We start from the raw sequence: 21,636 nt of genomic DNA, 5'->3' as shown, positions 1-21,636 counted from the left end.
GTAGGTGAGGTTGAAAAAAGACACAAGTCCATCAAGTCCAACCTATGTGTGATTATATGTCAGTATCACATTGTATATATGTTGCGGTCATTCAGGTGCTTATCTAATAGTTTCTTGAAACTATCGATGCCCCCCTGCTGAGACCACCGCCTGTGGAAGGTAATTTCACATCCTTGCCACTATTACAGTAAAGAAACCTCTACGTAGTTTAAGGTTAAACCACTGCTTAGGGGACAGGAGCCACACTGGGGCAGAGATTCTGTCAGCTCTGCAGGGGCAGGCTCAGAGGTGGTTGACGCCACGCCAACTTTAGGCAGGAATGGTGGTTTGTGACAATGGCACCAACCTCCTCTCCACCCTCCGACAGGGACAACCGACCCATGTGTCCTGTTTGGCTCACGTCCTTAACTTGGTGGTGCAGCGGTTCTTGGGGAGGTACCCGGGCTTACAGGATGTCCTGAGGCAGGCCGGGAAAGTCTGTGTGCATTTCCGCCGGTCATATAATGCCAGTGCTCGGCTGGCAGACCTCCAAAAGGAATTTAACCTGCCCAAGAACCGCCTAATCTGTGACATGCCCACCAGGTGGAACTCAACGTTGGCCATAATGCAGCGGCTGCACACACAGCTGAGGGCCATCAATGAGTACTTGTGCAACTATGGCACCAGGACAGGGTCAGGGGAGCTTGTTTTTTTTTCCCCACGCCAGTGGGCCATGATCAGGGATGCATGCACTGTCATGTCACCATTTGAGGAGGCCAAGAGGATGGTGAGCAGTGACAGTGCATGCATCAGTGACATTGTCCCCCTTGTCCACCTGTTGGAGCACACGCTGCGTGGAATAATGGACAGGGCACTTGAGGCAGAACAGAGGCAGGAAAAGGAGGACTTCCTTAGCTCTTAAGGCCCCCTTTATCCAGACAGTGTTCCTGCGTGCCCGCCAATCACACAGGAAGAGGACGAGGAGGAGGAGGATTGTGTCAGCATGGAGGTGGAGCCTGGCACTCAGCATCAGCAGCAGTCTTTAAGGGATCATTTACAGTCCCAAGAAACCCATGGACTTGTACGTGGCTGGGAGGAGGTGGCTGCGGATCATGTCGTCCTTAGTGACCCAGAGGACTCCGGACCGAATGCCTCAACAAACCTACGCTGCATGGCCTCCCTGATCCTGCAAAGCCTGCGGAAGGATCCCCGTATTCGTGGTATCAAGGAGAGGGATCAATACTGGCTGGCAACCCTCCTTGATCCACGTTACAAGGGTAAGGTTGCGGACCTTATCTTGCCATCGCAGAGGGAGCAGAGGATGAAACATCTTCGGGAGGCCTTGCAGAAAGGTCTGTGCAATGCGTTCCCAGAGACTGGGAGGTTACAAACTCCTGTTCCTGGACAACATGTTGCTGAGGCTTCGGTCAGTCAAAGAAGAGTCGGTGGAGAAGGTGGCCGTCTGACCGATTCTGCCACAGTTCTCTCCTCCACCCCCTCCTCTTCTTCTTCCTCTATGGCCTCTTCTGCAGATTTGTTCTCTGAACCAGGGGTGCTCCGTAAGCGTTCAAGGGGCTATGCAAGCACTCAGGCAAAAAGATGCCATGCGGTGCATGAGTTACATAGTTACATAGTAGGTGAGGTTGAAAAAAGACACAAGTCCATCAAGTCCAACCTATGTGTGATTATATGTCAGTATCACATTGTATATATGTTGCGGTCATTCAGGTGCTTATCTAATAGTTTCTTGAAACTATCGATGCCCCCCTGCTGAGACCACCGCCTGTGGAAGGTAATTTCACATCCTTGCCACTATTACAGTAAAGAAACCTCTACGTAGTTTAAGGTTAAACCACTGCTTAGGGGACAGGAGCCACACTGGGGCAGAGATTCTGTCAGCTCTGCAGGGGCAGGCTCAGAGGTGGTTGACGCCACGCCAACTTTAGGCAGGAATGGTGGTTTGTGACAATGGCACCAACCTCCTCTCCACCCTCCGACAGGGACAACCGACCCATGTGTCCTGTTTGGCTCACGTCCTTAACTTGGTGGTGCAGCGGTTCTTGGGGAGGTACCCGGGCTTACAGGATGTCCTGAGGCAGGCCGGGAAAGTCTGTGTGCATTTCCGCCGGTCATATAATGCCAGTGCTCGGCTGGCAGACCTCCAAAAGGAATTTAACCTGCCCAAGAACCGCCTAATCTGTGACATGCCCACCAGGTGGAACTCAACGTTGGCCATAATGCAGCGGCTGCACACACAGCTGAGGGCCATCAATGAGTACTTGTGCAACTATGGCACCAGGACAGGGTCAGGGGAGCTTGTTTTTTTTTCCCCACGCCAGTGGGCCATGATCAGGGATGCATGCACTGTCATGTCACCATTTGAGGAGGCCAAGAGGATGGTGAGCAGTGACAGTGCATGCATCAGTGACATTGTCCCCCTTGTCCACCTGTTGGAGCACACGCTGCGTGGAATAATGGACAGGGCACTTGAGGCAGAACAGAGGCAGGAAAAGGAGGACTTCCTTAGCTCTTAAGGCCCCCTTTATCCAGACAGTGTTCCTGCGTGCCCGCCAATCACACAGGAAGAGGACGAGGAGGAGGAGGATTGTGTCAGCATGGAGGTGGAGCCTGGCACTCAGCATCAGCAGCAGTCTTTAAGGGATCATTTACAGTCCCAAGAAACCCATGGACTTGTACGTGGCTGGGAGGAGGTGGCTGCGGATCATGTTGTCCTTAGTGACCCAGAGGACTCCGGACCGAATGCCTCAACAAACCTACGCTGCATGGCCTCCCTGATCCTGCAAAGCCTGCGGAAGGATCCCCGTATTCGTGGTATCAAGGAGAGGGATCAATACTGGCTGGCAACCCTCCTTGATCCACGTTACAAGGGTAAGGTTGCGGACCTTATCTTGCCATCGCAGAGGGAGCAGAGGATGAAACATCTTCGGGAGGCCTTGCAGAAAGGTCTGTGCAATGCGTTCCCAGAGACTGGGAGGTTACAAACTCCTGTTCCTGGACAACATGTTGCTGAGGCTTCGGTCAGTCAAAGAAGAGTCGGTGGAGAAGGTGGCCGTCTGACCGATGCGTTCAGACAATTTTTTAGTCTGCAGCCCCAAGGTATGATCGGTTCCAGCAACCATCGCCAGCGTCTGTTTTACATGGTGCAGGAATACCTAGTGGCAAGATCTGACTTGGACACCTTTCCCACTGAAAATCCTCTGGGTTACTGGGTCTTGAGGATAGATCACTGGCCAGAGCTTGCACAGTATGCAATTGAGCTACTGGCCTGTCCTGCATCCAGCGTTCTTTCAGAACGCACATTCAGTGCTGCTGGAGTCTTTGTAACTGATCACAGGGTGCGTCTGTCCACCGACTCGGTCGATCGACTGACCTTCATAAAAATGAATCAGTCTTGGATCACCACCAGCTACCTGATGCTGATGTAACCAAAAAATTTTTTTTGAAATGTCAGATCCCTTCAAGACTGCTTATGCTGATGCTGAGTGACTATCCTGTTATGCTGAGTGATTATCCTCTTCCTCCTCAATGATCATGCTGATAGCTTGTAAGAACATTTTTGGTTCTGAGCGCCTCCACCAGTGCCTAAGGCCCAATTTTTTAGCCCCCATTCCTGTGCCCAACAAGAGTATCTGTGAGGGGTTACAGTGTTGTGCCATCACCACCAAAGGCCCAATTTTTCTGCCCCTGTCCCAGCAGCAGAGAAAAAGGACAAGCGTGCCCCACGGCCACCTGCAGAAGATGCACCATGTCCATGGCCAGCACTGTGGACTGTAGACACAGAGCCTACTTGCCCTCTTTTAATGGCCTGTGAGCGTCTTCCTCTCCTTGGTGGTCTTCCGGACATGATGGGGATTTTGTTTTGCAACACCACACTACACTGTATTGTGTACTGTGTACACCACCAGAAAAGTAGTAGCAACTGCACTATGGGTGCACAGTATTGTGTACACCACCAGAAGTCTAATAGCAACTATGGGTGCACTGTATGTATTGTGTACTGTGTACACCACCAGAAAAGTAGTAGCAACTGCACTTTGAGTGCACGGTACTGTGTACACCAACAGAAGTGTAATAACAACTATGGGTGTACTGTATTGTGTACACCACCAGAAAAATAGTAGCGACTGCACTATGGGTGCATGTTATTGTGTACACCACCAGAAGTCTAATAGCAACTATGGGTGCACTGTATGTATTGTGTACTGTGTACACCACCAGAAAAGTAGTAGCAACTGCACTTTGAGTGCATGGTACTGTGTACACCAAAAGAAGTGTAATAACAACTATGGGTGTACTTTATTGTGTACACCACCAGAAAAGTAGTAGCAACTGCACTATGGGTACATGTTATTGTGGTGTACACCACCAGAAGTCTAATGGCAACTATGGGTGCACTGTATGTATTGTGTACTGTGTACACCACCAGAAAAGTAGTAGCAACTGCACTATGGGTGCACGGTATTGTGTGCACCACCAGAAGTCTAATAGCAACTATGGGTGCACTGTATGTATTATGTACACCACCAGAAAAGTAGTAGCAACTGCACTATGGATGCACAGTACTGTGTACACCAACAGGAGTGTAATAACAACTATGGGTGTACTGTATTGTGTATACCATTAGAAAAGTAATAGCAACTGCAGTATGGGTGCACAGTATTGTGTACATCACCAGAAGTCTAATAGCAACTATGGGTGCACTGTATGTATTGTGTACTGTGTACACTACCAGAAAAGTAGTAGGAACTGCACTATGGGTGCACGGTACTGTGTACACCAACAGAAGTGTAATAACAACTATGGGTGTACTGTATTGTGCACACCACCAGAAAAGTAGTAGCAACTACACTATGGGTGCATGGTATTGTGTACACCACCAGAAGTCTAATAGCAACTATGGGTGCACTGTATGTACTGTGTACACGACCAGAAAAGTAGTAGCAACTGCACTAGGGGTGCACAGTACTGTGTACACTGCCTGAAGTATATTAAAAACAGTACACCAGAAACTGTATGCAGTGGATATATATATATATAAATATACGAGACGATCTGTTATTAAACACACTGTAGCTAACTGAATCACCTGCCTGCCTGTCAGTAGTATATTGGAAAGTATACACCAGGAATGGCCTGCAGTGAGATATAGCTAAACTGTATGCTGTAGATATATATATAGACTATCCCTTATATATATATATATATATATATATATATATATATATATATATATATATATATATTAAATACACTGCAGCTAACTGAATCATCTGCCTGCCTGAAGTATATTAGAAACAGTACAGCAGGAATGGCCTGCAGTGAGATCTAGCTAAACTGTATGCAGTGGATTTATATATATACAAGTCTATCTGTGTGTATATATATATATATATATATATATATATATATATATATATATATATATATTAAATACACTGCAGCTAACTGAATCACCTGCCTACCTGAAGTATATTAGAAAGAGTACACCAGGAACGGCCTGCAGTGAGATATAGCTAAACTGTATGCAGTGGATATATACCACATTTATTGGCGTATAACACGCGCCGGCGTATAACACGCACCTCAAGTTTAGAAGGGAATTTTAAGGAAAAAAATGTTTTAAGGAAAAAAACTTACATTTAATTGCCCATCAATGCAGCCTTGCACAGCGTCCAGCTGCATGCTTGTCTAGTGTCATTTGAAGCCTTGCAGTCATTTGCAGCCTTGGTGTCATTTGCAGCCTTGCAGCCTTGGTGTCATTTGCAGCCTTGCAGCCTTGGTGTCATTTGCAGCCTTGCAGTCATTTGCAGCCTTATCAGTGTCCATTTGCAGCCTTGTAGCTTTGTCAGTGCCCATCTGCAGCTTTGTCTGTGTTCATTTTCAGCCTTGCCCAGGCTGCAGTTAAACTGCAGTGACTTGTCAGTGTCACTGCAGTTTGAAAATGGCGCCGCCGGGGCTGAGATACATAGAGCCGTGACTCGGCCACTTTCGGCTCCACTCGTAGTCCCGCCCGGGATGGGCGTGACTGTGAGCGGGGCAGAGTGCCGCCCATATACAGATAGCCGAGTGTACTCAGCTAGGTTTGGCTAGCTCCGCTCACAGTCACGCCCAGTCCCTGTGTCCATCATAGGGCGGGACTAGGCGTGACTGTGAGCGGAGCTAGCCAAACCTAACCGAGTACACTCGGCTATCTGTATATGGGGGCGCTCGGCCCCGCTCACAGTCACGCCCATCCCGGGCGGGACTACGAGTGGAGCGAAAAGAGGCCGAGAACCGCCGATTAGAGCCGAGTCACGGCTCAATGTATCTCGGTGCCTGCGGTGCCATTTTTAAACCGACGTATATCGGGGGCTGGCGATCGCTCCGCTCACAGTAAGCGGAGGATCGCAGGGGATCGGCGTATAACACGCACCCGCAATTTTCCCCTGATATTAAGGGGAAAAAAGTGCGTGTTATACGCTGATAAATATGGTATATCTATATATATATATATATATATATATATATATATATATACAAGACTATCTGTACAGTGGGGACAGAAAGTATTCAGACCCCCTTAAATTTCTCACTCTTTGTTATATTGCAGCCATTTGCTAAAATCATTTAAATTCATTTTTTTCCTCATTAATGTACACACAGCACCCCATATTGACAGAAAAACACAGAATTGTTGACATTTTTGCAGATTTATTAAAAAAGAAAAACTGAAATATCACATGGTCCTAAGTATTCAGACTCTTTGCTCAGTATTTAGTAGAAGCACCCTTTTGATCTAATACAGCCATGAGTCTTTTTGGGAAAGGTGCAACAAGTTCTTCACACCTGGATTTGGGGATCCTCTGCCATTCCTCCTTGCAGATCCTCTCCAGTTCTGTCAGGTTGGATGGTAAACGTTGGTGGACAGCCATTTTTAGGTCTCTTCTGAGATGCTCAATTGGGTTTAAGTCAGGGCTCTGGCTGGGCCATTCAAGAACAGTCACGGAGTTGTTGTGAAGCCACTCCTTCGTTATTTTAGCTGTGTGCTTAGGGTCATTGTCTTGTTGGAAGGTAAACCTTTGGCCCAGTCTGAGGTCCTGAGCACTCTGGAGAAGGTTTTCGTCCAGGATATCCCTGTACTTGGCCGCATTCATCTTTCCCTCGATTGCAACCAGTTGTCCTGTCCCTGCAGCTGAAAAACACCCCCACAGCATGATGCTGCCACCACCATGCTTCACTTTTGGGACTGTATTGGACAGGTGATGAGCAGTGTCTGGTTTTCTCCACACATACCGCTTAGAATTAAGGCCAAAAAGTTCTATCTTGGTCTCATCAGACCAGAGAATCTTATTTCTCACCATCTTGGAGTCTTTCAGGTGTTTTTTAGCAAACCCCATGCAGGCTTTCATGTCTCTTGCACTGAGGAGAGGCTTCCACGGGCCACTCTGCCATAAAGCCCCGACTGGTGGAGGGCTGCAGTGATGGTTGACTTTCTACAACTTTCTCCCATCTCCCGACTGCATCTCTGGAGCTCAGCCACAGTGATCTTTGGGTTCTTCTTTACCTCTCTAACCAAGGCTCTTCTCCACAGATAGCTCAGTTTGGCCGGACGGCCAGCTCTAGGAAAGGTTCTGGTCATCCCAAACGTCTTCCATTTAAGGATTATGGAGGCCACTGTGCTCTTAGGAACCTTAAGTGCAGCAGACATTTTTTTGTAACCTTGGCCAGATCTGTGCCTTGCCACAATTCTGTCTCTGAGCTCCTTAGGCAGTCATTTGACCTCATGATTCTCATTTGCTCTGACATGCACTGTGAGCTGTAAGGTCTTATATAGACAGGTGTGTGGCTTTCCTAATCAAGTCCAATCAGTATAATCAAACACAGCTGGGCTCAAATGAAGGTGTAGAACCATCTCAAGGATTATCAGAAGAAATGGACAGAACCTGAGTTAAATATATGAGTGTCACAGCAAAGGGTCTGAATACTTAGGACCATGTGATATTTCAGTTTTTCTTTTTTAATAAATCTGCAAAAATGTCAACAATTCTGTGTTTTTCTGTCAATATGGGGTGCTGTGTATACATTAATAAGGAAAAAAATTAACTTAAATGATTTTAGCAAATGTCTGCAATATAACAGAGTGAAAAATTCTAGGGGGTCTGAATAATTTCTGTCCCCACTGTATGTATATAATAAATACACTGCAGCTAACTGAATCTCTTGCCTGCCTGCCAGAAGTACCGTATTTATCAGCGTATAACACACACTTTTTTCCCCTTAAAATCAGGGGAAAATCGTGGGTGCGTGTTATACGCCGATCCCCGCTATTTTGTGATCTATCGGAGCGATCGCCGCAATCGCCGCCGACATTCACATAGCGTGTATTTTTAAATATGGCACCGCGGAGTTCGGAGGGACTCGGCGGCGCTCGTTCAGCTGAACGAGCGCCGCCGAGAACACAGTGACTGGGCGGAGCCGAGATACACATAGCCGAGGGTTCTCGGCTCTTCTCGGCGCCGTTCACAGTCCCGCCCAGTCCCGCCATTGGACCTCTGTTATGTCCATCATAGGGACTGGGCGTGACTGTGAATGGCGCCGAGAAGAGCCGAGAACCCTCGGCTATGTGTATCTCGGCTCCGCCCAGTCACTGTGTTCTCGGCGGCGCTCGTTCAGCTGAACAAGCGCTGCCGAGTCCCTCCGAACTCCGCGGCGCCATATTTAAAAATACACACTAAACTTGTGTATGTCGGCGGCACTGGGGACAAGGCTGCACTGACCACTGGGGACAAGGCTGCACTGACCACTGGGGACAAGGCTGCACTGCGGCAAAGCTGTACCGAGGCAAAGCTGTACTGGGGCAAAGCTGCACTGGGGCAAAGCTGCACTGACAAGGCTGCACTGGGGCAAAGCTGCACTGACAAGGCTGCACTGGGGCAAAGCTGCACTGGGGCAAAGCTGCACTGACAATTCTGCACTGGGGCAAAGCTGCACTGACAAGGCTGCACTGGGGCAAAGCTGCACTGACAATTCTGCACTGGGGCAAAGCTGCACTGACAATTCTGCACTGGGGCAAAGCTGCACTGACAATTCTGCACTGGGGCAAAGCTGCACTGACAAGGCTGCACTGGGGCAAAGCTGCACTGACAAGGCTGCACTGGGGCAAAGCTGCACTGACAAGGCTGCACTGGGACAAAGCTGCACTGACAAGGCTGCACTGGACACTGGGGCAAGGCTGCACTGACAAGGCTGCAGATGGACACGATAACGCTGCATTGATGGGCATTTAAATGTAAGTTTTTTTTCCTTAAACTTCCCTCCTAAAAATTTTTTTCCTTAAAATTCTCTCCTAAACGTGGGGTGCGTGTTATACGCCGGCGAGTGTTATACGCCGATAAATACGGTATATTAGAAAGAGTACACTAGGAACGGCCTGCAGTGAGATATAGCTAAACTGTATGCAGTGGATATATATATATATATATATATATATATATATATATATACACACAAGACTATCTGTATATTTATATTAAATACACTGCAGCTAAATGAATCACCTGACTGCCAGAAGTATATTAGAAAGAGTATACCAGGAACGGCCTGCAGTGAGATATAGCTAAACTGTATGCAGTGAATAGGGATGAGCCGAAACCCCCCCCTCCCCCCGTTTCGGTTCGCACCAGAACCTGCGAACGGACCGAAAATTCGCACCAACGTTAGAACCCCATTGACGTCTATGGGACTTGAACGTTCGAAATCAAAAGTGCTCATTTTAAAGGCTAATTTGCATGGTATTGTCCTAAAAAGGGTTTGGGGACCCGGGTCCTGCCCAAGGGGACATGTATCCATGCAAAAAAAACTTTTAAAAACGGCCATTTTTTCGGGAGCAGTGATTTTAATGATGCTTAAATTAAAAAAAAAAAGTGAAATATTCCTTTTAAATATCATACCTGAGGGGTGTCTATAGTATGCCTGTAAAGTGGCGCGTGTTTCCCGTGCTTAGAACAGTCCCTGCACAAAATGTAATTTTTAAAGGAAAAAAAGTCATTTGAAACTGCTTGCGGCTTTAATGTAATGTCGGGTCCTGGCAATATGGATGAAAATCACTGAGACAAACAGCATAGGTACCCCCAGTCCATTGCCAGGCCCTTTGGGTCTTGTATGGATATTAAGGGAAACCCCGCACCCAAATTAAAAAAAGGAAAGGCGTGGGGCCACCAGGCCCTATATACTTTGAACAGCAGTATACAGGCGGTGCAAACAAGACAGGGACTGTAGGTTTGTTGTTAAGTAGAATCTGTTTGTAATTTTGAACTGGTACATTTTTAACGTGTTTAGCTCCAGCCAAAAAATCTATTTTAAGCTTTTTGGAAAACATAGGGAAGGGTTATCACCCCTGTGACATTTGTTTTGCTGTCTGTGCTCCTCTTCAGAAGATTTCACCTCATTTTTTGTCCCAATGAAAAATGTTTTTTGAAAATTTGGGTTTTTTTGTGAAACAAGGATTGGTGATAAAGCATCAGTGGAAAGGAGAAACTTTTTTCCCATATTAACTCTTACAGGAGAGAATTTCCCTTCCTAGGGGTAGATTTCATCTCACTTCCTGACTTCCTGTTGTCTCCTTCCGTTTGCAAGTAGGAGTGGTTTGTAAGTTGGATGTTTGAAAGTAAGGGCCTGCCCTATATACTCAGCAGAAATTTGGGCCTTAGGTGTTGTTGTGGCCACAACACTGTAAGCCCTCACAGGGCCCTGCTGTGAAATATTAGATCAAGAATTGCAATTACATGCCCCTGTTGAACAGGGGCAGAAAAATTGGGCCTTTAGTGGTGGTGGTGCTAGTGCCACAACACTGTAAGTCCTCACTCGCTCTTGGTGGGCGCAGAAATGGGCCCTGCTGTGAAATATTAGATCAAGAATTGTAATTACATGCCCCTGCTGAACAGGGGCTGAAAAATTGGGCCTTAGGCACTGGTGCCACAATACTGCAACCCCTCACAGATACTCTAGCTGGAACACATAAACGAGCCCTGCTGCAAAATATTGCATCAAAAATTGTAATTACACGTCCCTGTGGCTGAAAAATTGGGCCTTAGGCACTGGTGCTGGTGCCACAACACTGCAACCCCTCACAGATACTCTAGTTGGAAAGCAGGAACGAGCCCTGCTGCAAAGTATTGCATCAAAAATTGTAATTACACGCCCCTGTTAAACAGGGGCTGAAAAATTGGGTCTTAGGCACTGGTGCTGGTGCCACAACACTGCAACCCCTCACAGATACTCTAGTTGGAACACAGAAACGAGCCCTGCTGCAAAATATTGCATCAAAAATTGTAATTACACGCCCCTGTTAAACAGGGGCTGAAAAATTGGGTCTTAGGCACTGGTGCTGGTGCCACAACACTGCAACCCCTCACAGATACTCTAGTTGGAACGCAGGAAGGAGCCCTGCTGCAAAGTATTGCATCAACAATTGTAATTACACACCCCTGTTAAACAGGGGCTGAAAAATTGGGCCTTAGGCACTGGTGCTGGTGCCACAACACTGCAACCCCTCACAGATACTCTAGTTGGAACACAGAAACGAGCCCTGCTGCAAAGTAATGCATCAAAAATTGTAATTACACGCCCCTGTTAAACAGGGGCTGAAAAATTGGGCCTTAGGCAATGGTGCTGGTGCCACAACACTGCAACCTCTCACAAATACTCTAGTTGGAATGCAGGAACGAGCCCTGCTGCAAAGTATTGCATCAAAAATTGTAATTACACGCCCCTGTGGCTGAAAAATTGGGCCTTAGGCACTGGTGCTGGTGCCACAACACTGCAACCCCTCACAGATACTCTAGTTGGAACGCAGGAAGGAGCCCTGCTGCAAAGTATTGCATCAAAAATTGTAATTACACGCCCCTGTTAAACAGGGGCTGAAAAATTGGGCCTTAGGCACTGGTGCTGGTGCCACAACACTGCAACCCCTCACAGATACTCTAGTTGGAACGCAGAAACGAGCCCTGCTGCAATGTATTGCATCAAAAATTGTAACTACACGCCCCTGTTAAACAGGGGCTGAAAAATTGGGCCTTAGGCACTGGTGGTGGTGCCCAGAACCAAAAATGTTCTTACAAGCTATCAGCGTGATCATTGAGGAGGAAGAGGATAATTACTCAGGATAGTCACTCAGCATCAGCATAGGCAGTCTTTGAAGGGATCTGAGATTTCAAAAAAAAATATTCGGTTACATCAGCATCAGGTGCTTGGTAGCTGGTGGTGATCCAAGACTGATTCATTTTTATGAAGGTCAGTCGATCGACCGAGTCGGTGGACAGACGCACCCTGTGATCAGTTACAAAGCCTCCAGCAGCACTGAATGTGAGTTCCGAAAGAACGCTGGATGCAGGACAGGCTAGTAGCTCAATTGCATACTGTGCAAGCTCTGGCCAGTGATCTATCCTCAAGACCCAGTAACCCAGAGGATTTTTGGTGGGAAAGGTGTCCAAGTCAGATCTTGCCCCTAGGTATTCCTGCACCATGTAAAACAGACGCTGGCGATGGTTGCTGGAACCGATCATACCTTGGGGCTGCGGACCAAAAAATTGTCTGAATGCATCAGTCAGACGGCCACCTTCTCCACCGCTCCTTCTTTGACTGACCGAAGCCTCAGCAACACGTTGTCCAGAAACAGGAGTTTGTAACCTCCCAGTCTCTGGGAATGCGTTGCACAGACCTTTCTGCAAGGCCTCCCGAAGATGTTTCATCCTCTGCTCCCTCTGCGATGGCAAGATAAGGTCTGCAACCTTACCCTTGTAACGTGGATCAAGGAGGGTTGCCAGCCAGTATTGGTCCTTCTCCTTGATACCACGAATACGAGGATCCTTACGCAGGCTTTGCAGGATCAGGGAGGCCATGCAGCATAGGTTTGCTGAGGCATTCGGTCCGGAGTCCTCTGGGTCACTAAGCATGACATGATCCGCAGCCACCTCCTCCCAGCCACGTACAAGTCCATGTGTTTCTTGGGACTGTAAATGATCCCTTTAAAGACTGCTGCTGATGCTGAGTGCCAGGCTTCACCTCCATACTGACACAATCCTCCTCCTCCTCGTCCTCGTCCTTTTCCTCTTCCTGTGTGATCCGCGGGCACGCAGGAACACTGTCTGGATAAAGGGGGTCTTGAGAGCTAAGGAAGTCCTCCTCTTCCGGCCTCTGTTCTGCCTCAAGTGCCCTGTCCATTATTCCACGCAGCGTGTGCTCCAACAGGTGGACAAGGGGAACGGTGTCACTGATGCATGCACTGTCACTGCTCACCATCCTCGTGGCCTCCTCAAATGGTGACAGGACAGTGCATGCATCCCTGATCATGGCCTACTGGCGTAGGGAAAAAAAACAAGCTCCCCTGACCCTGTCCTGGTGCCATAGTCGCACAGGTACTCATTGAAGGCCCTCTGCTGCGTGTGCAGCCGCTGCAGTATGGCCAACGTTGAGTTCCACCTGGTAGGCATGTCACAGATTAGGCGAGAAGGACACACTACACCAACTTGTAGCTTTAGCTGAACACTGTGAGGAGGACGCACTACCCTAACTTGTAGCTTTAGAGGAGGACGCACTACACTAACTTGTAGCTTTAGCTGAACACTCTGCAGAGGTCGCACTACACTAACTTGTAGTTTTTGCTGAACACTGTGAGGAGGACGCACTACACTAACTTGTAGCTTTAGCTGAACACTGTGAAGAGGACGCACTACCCTAACTTGTAGCTTTAGCTGAACACTGTGCAGAGGTCACACTAAACTAACTTGTAGCTTTAGCGGAACACTGTGAGGAGGACGCACTACACTAACTTGTAGCTTTAGCTGAACACTGTGCAGAGGTCTCACTACACTAACTTGTAGTTTTAGCTGAACACTGTGAGCAGGACGCACTACACTAACTTGTAGCTTTAGCTGAACACTGTGCAGAGGTCTCACTACACTAACTTGTAGTTTTAGCTGAACACTGTGAGGAGGACGCACTACACTAACTTGTAGCTTTAGCTGTACACTGTGCAGAGGTCTCACTACACTAACTTGTAGCTTTAGCTGAACACTGTGCAGAGGTCGCACTACACTAACTTGTAGTTTTAGCTGAACACTGTGAGCAGGACGTACTACACTAACTTGTAGCTTTAGCTGAACACTGTGCAGAGGTCTCACTACACTAACTTGTAGTTTTAGCTGAACACTGTGAGGAGGATGCACTACACTAACTTGTAGCTTTAGCTGAACACTGTGCAGAGCTCGCACTACGCTAACTTGTAGTTTTAGCTGAACACTGTGAGGAGGACGCACTACACTAACTTGTAGCTTTAGCTGAACACTGTGCAGAGGTCGCACTACACTAACTTGTAGCTTTAGCTGAACACTGTGCAGAGGTCGCACTACACTAACTTGTAGTTTTAGCTGAACACTGTGAGCAGGATGTACTACACTAACTTGTAGCTTTAGCTGAACACTGTGCAGAGGTCTCACTACACTAACTTGTAGTTTTAGCTGAACACTGTGAGGAGGACGCACTAAACTAACTTGTAGCTTTAGCTGAACACTGTGCAGAGCTCGCACTACACTAACTTGTAGTTTTAGCTGAACACTGTGAAGAGGACGCACTACACTAACTTGTAGCTTTAGCTGAACACTGTGCAGAGGTCGCACTACACTAACTTGTAGCTTTAGCTGAACACTGTGAGGAGGACGCACTACCCTAACTTGTAGCTTTAGCTGAACACTGTGCTCTACACTAACTTGTAGTTTTAGCTGAACACTGTGCAGAGGTCACACTAAACTCACTTGTAGCTTTAACTGAACACTGTGAGGAGGACGCACTACACTAACTGTAAATAGTCTAGCTGCCTGACTGTGGTACTAATAGGATCAAAAGAACACCAGCAATTTTCTTCAGGTAGCTGTAAATACTGTAACAAGACAAGCCTGCCTGTCAGTAGGAAGATAACAGGAACGGATCTAGCTAAACTGAATACAGTGTATATATATATATATATATATATATATATATATATATATATATATATATATATATATATATATATGCAACACCTGGGATGCATATATATACACAATACACTGTAAGTGCAGCTAACTCACTGACTGTACTGCTTAATCTAGCTAACTCAAATGAAATGACACTGTCTCTCTCTCTATGTCTCAGCATTCCGAAACACACTACACAGGGCCGCCGTGCAGGTGGCCTTATATAGTGTGGGGCATGTTCTAAACCCCCTGAGCCATAATTGGCCAAAGCCACCGTGGCTTTGGCCAATTACAGCTCTCTCTATCGACGGCGCTGTGATTGGCCAAGCATGCGGGTCATAGTGCATGCTTGGCCAATCATCAGCCAGCAATGCACTGCGATGCCGCAGTGAATTATGGGCCGTGACGCGCCACACGAATTTGGTGCGAACGGCCCATAACGTTCGCAATTCAGCGAACGATCGAACAGCCGATGTTCGAGTCACAATGGATTCGACTCGAATGCGAAGCTCATCCCTAGCAGTGGATATATATATATATATATATATATATATATATATATATATATATATATATATATATATATATATATATATATATATATATATATATATATATATATATATATATATACAAGACTATCTGTTATTAAATACACTGTAGCTAACTGAATCACCTGCCTGCCAGAAGTATATTAGAAAGAGTACACCAGGAACGGCCTGCAGTGAGATATAGCTAAACTGTATGCAATGGATATATATATACGAGACTATCTGTATATATATATATATATATATATATATATATATATATTAAATACACTGCAGCTAACTGAATCAACTGCCTGCCAGAAGTATATTAGAAACAGTACACCAAGAACTGCCTGCAGTGAGATATAGCTAAACTGTATGCAGTGGATATATACCGTATTTATCGGCGTATAACACGCGCCGGCGTATAACACGCACCCCAAGTTTAGGAGGGAATTTTATGGAAAAAACTTTTTAAGGAAAAAAAACTTACATTTAAATGCCCATCAATGCAGCCTTATCAGTGTCCATCTGCAGCCTTGTAGTGTCATTTGCATCCTTGTCCAGTGTCATTTGCAGCCTTGTTGTGTCATTTGCAGCCTTGTGTCATTTGCAGCCTTGCCCAGTGACACTGCAGCCTTGTAGTTACATAGTTACATAGTAGGTGAGGTTGAAAAAAGACACAAGTCCATCAAGTCCAACCTATGTGTGTGATTATGTGTCAGTATTACATTACATATCCCTGTATATTGCGGTCATTCAGGTGATTATCTAATAGTTTCTTGAAGCTATCAATGCTCCCCGCTGAGACCACCGCCTGTGGAAGGGAATTCCACATCCTTGCCGCTCTTACAGTAAAGAACCCTCTACGTAGTTTAAGGTTAAACCTCTTTTCTTCTAATTGTAATGAGTGGCCACGAGTCTTATTAAACTCTCTTCTGCGAAAAAGTTTTATCCCTATTGTGGGGTCACCAGTACAGTATTTGTAAATTGAAATCATATCCCCTCTCAAGCGTCTCTTCTCCAGAGAGAATAAGTTCAGTGCTCACAACCTTTCCTCATAACTAAGATCCTCCAGACCCTTTATTAGCTTTGTTGCACTTCTTTGTACTCGCTCCATTTCCAGTACGTCCCTCCTGAGGACTGGTGCCCAGAACTGGACAGCATACTCCAGGTGCGGCCGGACCAGAGTCTTGTAGAGCGGGAGAATTATCGTTTTATCTCTGCAGTTGATCCCCCTTTTAATGCATGCCAATATTCTGTTTGCTTTATTAGCAGCAGCTTGGCATTGCATGCCATTGCTGAGCCTATCATCCACTAGGACCCCCAAGTCCTTTTCCATCCTAGATTCCCCCAGAGGTTCTCCCCCCAGTGTATAGATTGCATTCATATTTTTGCCACCCAAATGCATTATTTTACATTTTTCTACATTGAACCTCATTTGCCATGTAGTCGCCCACCCCATTAATTTGTTCAGGTCTTTTTGCAAGATTTCCACATCCTGCGGAGAAGTTATTGCCCTGCTTAGCTTAGTATCGTCTGCAAATACAGAGATGGAACTGTTTATCCCATCCTCCAGGTCGTTTATGAACAAATTAAATAGGATTGGTCCCAGCACAGACCCCTGGGGGACCCCACTACCCACCCCTGACCATTCTGAGTACTCCCCATTTATCACCACCCTCTGAACACGCCCTTGTAGCCAGTTTTCAATCCATGTACTCACCCTATGGTCCATGCCAACGCACCTTATTTTGTACAGTAAACGTTTATGGGGAACTGTGTCAAATGCTTTTGCAAAATCCAGATACACCACGTCTACGGGCCTTCCTTTATCTAGATGGCAACTCACCTCCTCATAGAAGGTTAATAGATTGGTTTGGCAAGAACGATTCTTCATGAATCCATGCTGATTACTGCTAATGATATCATTCTTATTACTAAAATCTTGTATATAGTCCCTTATCATCCCCTCCAAGAGTTTACATACTATTGATGTTAGGCTAACTGGTCTGTAATTCCCAGGGATGTTTTTTGGGCCCTTTTTAAATATTGGTGCTACATTGGCTTTTCTCCAATCAGCTGGTACCATTCCAGTCAATAGACTGTCTGTAAAAATTAGGAACAACGGTCTGGCAATCACCTGACTGAGTTCCCTAAGTACCCTCGGATGCAAGCCATCTGGTCCCGGTGATTTATTAATGTTAAGTTTCTCAAGTCTAATTTTAATTCCGTCCTCTGTTAACCATGTAGGTGCTTCCTGTGTTGTGTCATGAGGATAAACACTGCAGTTTTGGTTACTGAAGCCCCCCGATTCACTCGTGAAGACTGAGGAGAAGAATAAATTCAATACCTCTGCCATCTCCCCATCCTTTGTAACCAGATGTCCTTCCTCATTCTTTATGGGGCCAATATGGTCTGTCCTCCCTTTTTTACTGTTTACATACTTAAAGAATTTCTTGGGATTTTTTTTGCTCTCCTCCGCTATGTGTCTTTCATAGTAGTAGTGTCACTGCCGTTTTTAAATATGGCGCTGCCGAGAGACGCAGAGCCGGTCCTGTCTCTCTCGGCGGCTCTCGGCTGCTTTTCGGCTTCTCTCTTAGTCCTATTCTCTCGTAGCTCTCATAGCTCGTAGCCCTATTCATACATATCCGAGTGTACTCGGCTAGGTTCGACTAGCTCCGCTCCGCTCACAGTCACGCCCAGTCCCTAGAGGAACCTAGCCGAGAACACTTGGCTATGTATGAATGTCAGGGGCGATCGCTCCTCCGCTCGCAGTCAGGGGGGGATCGCGGGGATCGGCGTATAACACGCACCAGCGATTTTCCCCTGATTTTAAGGGGAAAAAAGTGCATGTTATACGCCGATAAATACGGTATATATATATATATATATATATATATATATATATACATGAGACTATCCGTATATATATATATATATATATATATATATATATATTAAATACACTGCAGCTAACTGAATCACCTGCCTGCCTGAAGTATATTAGTAACAGTACACCAGGAATGGCCTGCAGTGAGATTCTGTCTCACAATTCTGTCTCTGAGCTCTTCAGGCAGTTCCTTTGACCTCATGATTCTCATTTGCTCTGACATGCACTGTGAGCTGTAAGGTCTTATATAGACAGGTGTGTGACTTTCCTAATCAAGTCCAATTAGTATAATCAAACACAGCTGGACTCAAATGAAGGTGTAGAACCATCTCAAGGATGATCAGAAGAAATGGACAGCACCTGAGTTAAATATGAGTGTCACAGCAAAGGGTCTGAATACTTAGGACCATGTGATATTTCAGTTTTTCTTTTTTAATAAATCTGCAAAAATGTCAACAATTCTGTATTTTTCTGTCAATATGGGCTGCAATATAACAAAGAGTGAAAAATTTAAGGGGGTCTGAATAATTTCCGTCCCCACTGTATATATATTACATACACTGCAGCTAACTGAATAACCTGCCTGTCTGCTCAATCTAAATGACACTCTCTCTCCATCCACGCCGATGACACACTACACGAGGCCGACGTGCAGGCAGCCTTATATAGTGTGGGGCATGGACTTAGTCCCCCTGAGCCATGATTGGCTAAAGGCACCCTGCCTTTGGCCAATTATGGCTCTCTTATCTGAGGGAGCTGTTATTGGCCAAAGCATGCAGGTCATGGTGCATGCTCTGGCCAATCATCATACAGCAATGCATTTCGCTCCCACTGTGCATTATGGGCTGTTACGTGCCACTCGAATTTGGCAGGAACGGCCCATAATGTTTGGTTTTCATCGAACAGGCGAACAGCCAATGTTTGTGTCAAACTCATGTTCAACCCGAACAGAAAGCTCATGCCTAATGGCCAGCATAAGTGACTTTTATCAAGCCATCTGCCTATGACAAGGGAGTCTGTCATACATAATATGTTACAGTTCTGTCTGAAAATCAACAAAACACTCTAATTTTTTTTTCTTTAAATAAAAAATTTGATCTCTGAGTCTGATGATATTTATGAGATTCAACCTCTAATTGATGATATTTACCAGATTCAACCTCTAATAGTATATACAGTATATCTCTTCTGTCTGTTATTCTCAGATTAGATTGGATTAGAGATTTTGCTCCCTAACCATATAGTTAGTTATTTTTATTTACCACTGCATAGAGATATTTAAGAATAAATTACCTTTTTTTTTTACTTTACATATTAAAGCGATTGTAAAGCTTTGTTTAAAAAACAAAAGAAAAACAAACATGTCATACTTACCTCCTTTGCGCAAGGGTTTTGCACAGAGTGGCCCTGATGCTCTTTTCTATGGGGTCCCCCAGCAGCGCTCCTGGCTCCTCCCTGCATTAAGTGTCCCCACAGAGAAGCGCTTTCCATGGGGGCACTCGTGCGGGCATGCTCCCCTGTCCTGCTGCTGCGTCCATTGACACAGACAACAGGACTTGGTCTGATTGACAGCAGCGGGAGCTAATGGATCCTGCTACTATCAATCTATCCAATAAGGACCCAAGACACAGGCTGGAGCTGGTGTACACATTCCCATCACTGGAATGATCGAGTTCAGGTAAGTAAAAGGGAGGCTCTGGGGGGGGGTAGAATGCATGAAGGTGAAAAACCGTGAGGCTTTACAACCCCTTAAACTAAATTATCCACCACACTCTTTTTAAGAGGTTATTATCCGATTAATCAAAACAACAAATAGGCCAACTAATTGTTTATGAAAATAATCCTTAGTTGCAGCCCTAGGCTACTGGTGCATGCTGGAGGATATAAATAATTTGGACAGGCCATTTGCTCATTTTTTCCCTGGGCTTCAGCCTAAGGAGGTGCTGCCAGATGGAGCAATTTTGTTAGACCCAATAGCCTGGTTTGGGGCCTAATGTGTGCTGAAGTGGTCCTAAAGCTGTCCTGCCTGGTCTGGAGGAAGCTGTGAAAAAAAGGAGACACCGAGGAAATTCCCTTGCTGGAGAGAGCTGGGAAGATGGCTGGTCTCCTAGAAGGGCCTGGGGACTCACTTGGAGGACACACTAAAATTCGGGAATGTACTTACGGTGTTGCCAGGTTGGCTTAAAGGTTCTGACGCTCAAGCTGCACATTGATCTGGAGAATTTCTAAGTCATCTGCTACGGTATCTGGGACCCCTAACCCTCATGTCCTTGACTGTTATTTAAGAAAACTTTAAAAAGACAAGTGACTGGCGCCCAATATCTTTTCTAGCCCCCCCCCCCATTTTAGCCGTGGACTCGACCCTGAGGGTGAAATGCTGGCCCGCCCCTGCCTTTGGCTTTGCTATCCTGCCTTTGGGGTGTTAGACGGGTTCTACTCTGGTAAAATAGGGGATGTTGGTGGTAACATGACTGATGCATTTAACGTGCTAAACCATAGGAGGACTTATCACTCAGTTCTTAGACGGGAACAAGACTTCCTGGAAGAATTGTACTGGTCCATAGAGGTGATACTCATTGCCCAATCTCCTTTTCTATCTCTCCAGGTGCAAAAAGGTCACAGATGTCTCCAAACCTCGGATCTTTCCTTGCTGCAGAGGGATGTCGGGTCGATACGTCAGTGTGGTGATCCCTAACAGCTTGGAATACCTGACACTGTGCGAAGTGGAGGTTTACGCAAAGGAGAAGGTAGCCATGTATGCTGGTAACATTGCATGGACAGTTATCTCCGCCAATGTTTGGAGCACATCAAATTTGGTTATTTTCCTACTTCTGTACTACTTTATAATGAACCTTCCCTGAGAGAAATACAGGGTCTGCTCTTGGTGTTGGCTCTTTTGGAAAATGTTAGCTGCCTGTCTGTTTTGTTGGTTTCTGATTTTCGTGTCATACAGTTCACTTCCTTTAACTAGAATCCATAGTTGGAAAGGTTAAATAAAGACTCTAGTCCAGTTCAGCATGTATGTGTTCTCATATCCTTGTATTAGACATGTGTGGTTTGTTTATTCAGAATCAAAATTCGGGGCAATTTTCGTTATTCAGGGTTTTAGATGTATCCGAATTTCTGACTTACTAACCAATTTAAACAACTTTGAAAAGACAAAACAAAATTTGAATTTGAATTCAATTAGAAAATTAAATCAAAATATAAACATATTGCGGAT

At 45.8% G+C, this 21,636-nt stretch overlaps 1 protein-coding gene across 1 annotated transcript in view; it reads left to right on the top strand.

Moving 5' to 3' along the window:
• The window catches only part of LOC141146123 (fucolectin-like), a 61,483-nt gene extending 40,209 nt beyond the window's left edge, over positions 1–21,274 (top strand). Inside the window, exon 3 of the mRNA XM_073632876.1 lies at positions 21,019–21,274. Coding sequence (XP_073488977.1) covers positions 21,019–21,274 — 256 coding nt within the window. The remainder of the gene's footprint in view (positions 1–21,018) is intronic.
• Positions 21,275–21,636: the final 362 nt, after the last annotated feature.

This window comes from Aquarana catesbeiana, linkage group LG05, assembly GCF_042186555.1.
Source record: "Aquarana catesbeiana isolate 2022-GZ linkage group LG05, ASM4218655v1, whole genome shotgun sequence".
Classification (NCBI taxonomy): Eukaryota; Metazoa; Chordata; class Amphibia; order Anura; family Ranidae; genus Aquarana; species Aquarana catesbeiana.
The sequence above is the reverse complement of the archived record's forward strand: the minus strand, read 5'-3'. Positions and strand labels throughout refer to the sequence as shown.